This window comes from Numida meleagris, chromosome 32 (genome assembly GCF_002078875.1).
Source record: "Numida meleagris isolate 19003 breed g44 Domestic line chromosome 32, NumMel1.0, whole genome shotgun sequence".
NCBI classification, from domain to species: Eukaryota; Metazoa; Chordata; class Aves; order Galliformes; family Numididae; genus Numida; species Numida meleagris.
Genome location: NC_034437.1, coordinates 471,405 through 474,834, shown reverse-complemented (window position 1 = coordinate 474,834; position 3,430 = coordinate 471,405). Strand labels below are relative to the sequence as shown.

The 3,430-nt window shown below is 59.1% G+C and overlaps 1 protein-coding gene across 1 annotated transcript; it reads left to right on the top strand.

The window, feature by feature from the left end:
* Window positions 1,571-2,665, top strand: SLC48A1 (solute carrier family 48 member 1; the record flags this gene model as incomplete). The annotated part of the gene is given in 2 exon segments (XM_021379187.1): window positions 1,571-1,738; window positions 2,401-2,665. Coding segments are annotated over 2 exon segments (305 nt in total), but the record flags the coding sequence as incomplete, so codon positions are not given.

Sequence of the window (3,430 nt, the reverse complement as noted above, 5' to 3'; positions counted from 1 at the left end):
GCACGACGGAGCCGAGGGATGGCAGAAAGAGCTGGAGCGCTTCACGCTTGCGACGTCAGCGTACCCTGAGCGCTTTTGCTCTCGCTGCCGTGGCTTTTATCTCCTGCAGGTTGGCTTTTATCACCCCCAGCCAACCGCCTGCATTCGGGCTCGCTGCGCAGGGCGTTTCAACCCGCTCCGCTCCATCCGAGACCCCAGCAAGATAAAAAAAACACCACCGGGTTTCCAAGCTCGGAGCGTCCCCGCGGGGCACGGAGGCAGGCTGGCATTGCAGCAGCTCTGTTGTCCTTGGGGTCTGGTTGCCATTTCTTCCCCTGCTGTTCCTGGAAGGAGAGCTGCAAAGCGGCAGCAGATTTCGGGGTGGCAGAAGGGCAGGATGGAGCCGGGCTTGGTGCTGTGACTTCAGCAGGGGACAACCCTGCTCCTTGCTGGGCGTGCTGGGGGGCAGCAGCAGCCCGGCTCGGAGGGCTCGGGGTGTTTTCTTACTCTGCTGATCTCCTGCTCTCAGTTTGCTTTCAATTTGGGTGAAAAAGTGGCAATTTGGAGAGTCAGAGCAGGGAAGGACGCGTCGTCTTTCTATCAGAAGCTGCTGGCAGCTGTGGCGTGGATGCTCCCCTTTCTCCTCTCCCATTTCCTCCCTTTAGACAAGGGAAACGTGGGGATGGAAAGGGCACCCGAGCCCGGCGAGTGCCTTGCACTGCTCCCATAGAGCCGTGCAGCGTTTGACCTTTCCATCAATCCATCCATAAGAACCAACTCTGCGTGCTCAGATATTTCCTCTGCTTGTGTAATCCAGGCCCGGGGCTGGGTTGAATCCACTTGAAGCACTGGGTGAGCGTGCATTGCCCCGCGTGGGACCCGTAGGTGCACATCAGCTGGGAGCTGCACCCCTTCCCTGCCAGAAACACCAGCAGAAATGTCCCTGCCTTTTGGAAACGGGGCCGATCCAAGGCTGGTGTTGGGGGTTTGGTCTTTTTCCTGGGAGCTCCTTTGCTCGTGCATTGAGGAATTGGGTCGTGCTCGTCACGCAGCCGCTGCCTGACGGCTGCAGCCCTGCAGGATGAGGTGGAGAAGCAGACGTTTCTGCCCAGTTTCCCGAAAGCACGGATAATCACAGAGCAGGCAGCAAGGCTCTGTGCTAATTGGGAGCACCCTGAGCTCAGCTCGCCCATTCTAACCGTGGCCGTGGGTTTCCCTGCACTGCACTGCGGCCGTGGCCCTCACCTCGCTGCAACCCTTGGCCTTCAGTGCGTGGGGAAGTGTTTGTTCTGCAAGCAAAGGGCTGTGCAGCAAACGGGGCGTGCTGGGAGCAGCTGGCAGAGCAGACTGGGGGCTCGGGTGTTCCTGGTGCCAGGGCTGGGGGCATTGAAAAGCCACGCTGGGAAAGCTCCCACCTCAAAGCCTCCTTCCCACGTGGCTCCTGGAGCACCATAAACGTGGGAGCTGCTGTTAGCTCTGGGTCACTCGTGTTGGGGGGGGTGGGGTGGGTGCAGCCACGAGGTCGGGGTGGTGCTGCTGCTGTGTTTGCTGATGGCGTTGTACTGACTGCCCTTGCTGTCTGGTCGAGCAGGTGTTCTGGCGCTCTGGGCCCTAATCACGCATGTGATGTATGTGCAGGATTACTGGAGGACCTGGTTAAAAGGGCTGAGGTTCTTCCTCTTCATCGGGATCCTCTTCTCAGCTCTCTCCGTGGTTGGATTCTGCACCTTCCTCGTCCTGGCCATCACCCAGCACCAGTGTGAGTACTCGGCCGGCAGAAAGCGCCCGGTGGGAGGCACCAGCAGCTGAGGTTGGGGCCGGAGGAGCAGAGAGCAGAGCTGGGGCTGGAGCCTGGGAGGTGCCGGGGGGCTTCTGGGGAGGGGCTGCAGGAATGCCATTGCCTTTCAGTTTCCCTCTGTGCTCTGCTGGTGCCACGGGAGCAGCTCTGTTCCCTGGCGGGTCCCGCTCCCCTGGGGCAGCTCCCATCTTCCTGCACTCAGCGTCTGCCTTGGCAGAGCTCGTCGTGCCGCGGGCAGTCGGCGTCTTCCAGTTTTGCCTCCTTATAGAAACCGGAATTTGCTTAACCTCTACGACCAGCCAGGGGTTGTGCTCTCAAACACGGCCTCTCCAGCCCTCATAAAGGAGGTGGGTGAGGGTTTGGAAACCTCACCGCCAGCCTCCTGGGCTTGGTCAGCACACGAAGCTTCCTGCTGCTTTAACGCTGTCATAAGAGAGCTCGTGTCATTACTCCCAGCATCTGCTGGGCAGCAGATTAAAGGCAGAAAGTTTGGGTGTTTTTTGGGGGGGGGGGCTGTGTTTCTGTGTGTGTTTTCCCTTGGGGTTGAGGTGGATTCTTCCAGTCCAGACCGTACGGGGGATGAACGGGATTTTGAAACGTGTCTGTCCCCTTTTCTCTCCTAGCCCTGACTGATCCCAGGAGCTACTACCTGTCGTGTGTCTGGAGCTTCATCTCTTTGAAATGGGCCTTCCTGCTCAGCTTGTACGCCTACCGGTACCGCAACGAGTTTGCAGACATCAGCATCCTCAGTGACTTCTGACGCTCGGAACTCGGCTCCTGTCTGAAGGTGCTGGATGTCTCAGCTGCCCCCCCAGAGGCCTGGTCCATGCACGGGGGTGTGCAGGAGGCAGAGGAGGAAGCCACCCAGTGCTGCTTGGTTTGTCTGTCTGCAGGAGGGTTTTGGTTTTTTTTTTTTCCCTAATTGCTTTTACTCGACCATTTAAAGTTTGGCTAACGCTGTCCATCTGTTCCTTCTGTAACTTTCCCGTCTCTGGTAGTGACCCTGTCTGCTCCCAGGCAGCAGGCCTGCATCCATCATTGCCCTGAGGTCCCTGGGTTTCACGTGGATTGGGGCGAGGTGAGGGGGGGGGCTGTGTGTTAACACCTTGAGGATGCAGCCCCTGAGGGAGGGAGCTGCCAGCCTGCTTCAGGTGTGCCTAGCAAAGGGCCCTGCTGTGGGAAAGCCAGCTCCTTATTGCACCTCTCTGCTCCCCAAAAGAGGAAGGGAAGGGAGCTCCCAGCACCCCCCATCGTCCAGGATTTGCCTTTTATGTGCTGTGGTCCTGCTGGCCCAGCTGAGAGCAAGGAACACCCTTGGGTCAACGCATCCAGCAGGGGAACGGGGCAGCTTTTCCAGGGGGAGCTGGCTGGAAGTCCCTAAAACCAGGTGTCCCAGGAGGCAGACGAATAACACACGTGTGGAACACGCTCAGGAGCTTCAAGCTCAGGCTTTTAAGTCCTAAACTCTCCCTCGCTGCCGGCGTGGGGCTGCCTGCCCTCTGGGTGAGGTGCAGTATTGATCTCTGCCCCCGGCCGTGCCACCCAGGGTGGAAGCTGCGAGTGGTTTTAGCATAGGTTCCCCTAACCCAGCTCTCACCTCTCTCCAACACAACACTGCCGTGGGTTTGCTGTCCGGGTGCCATCCCCCCCCCC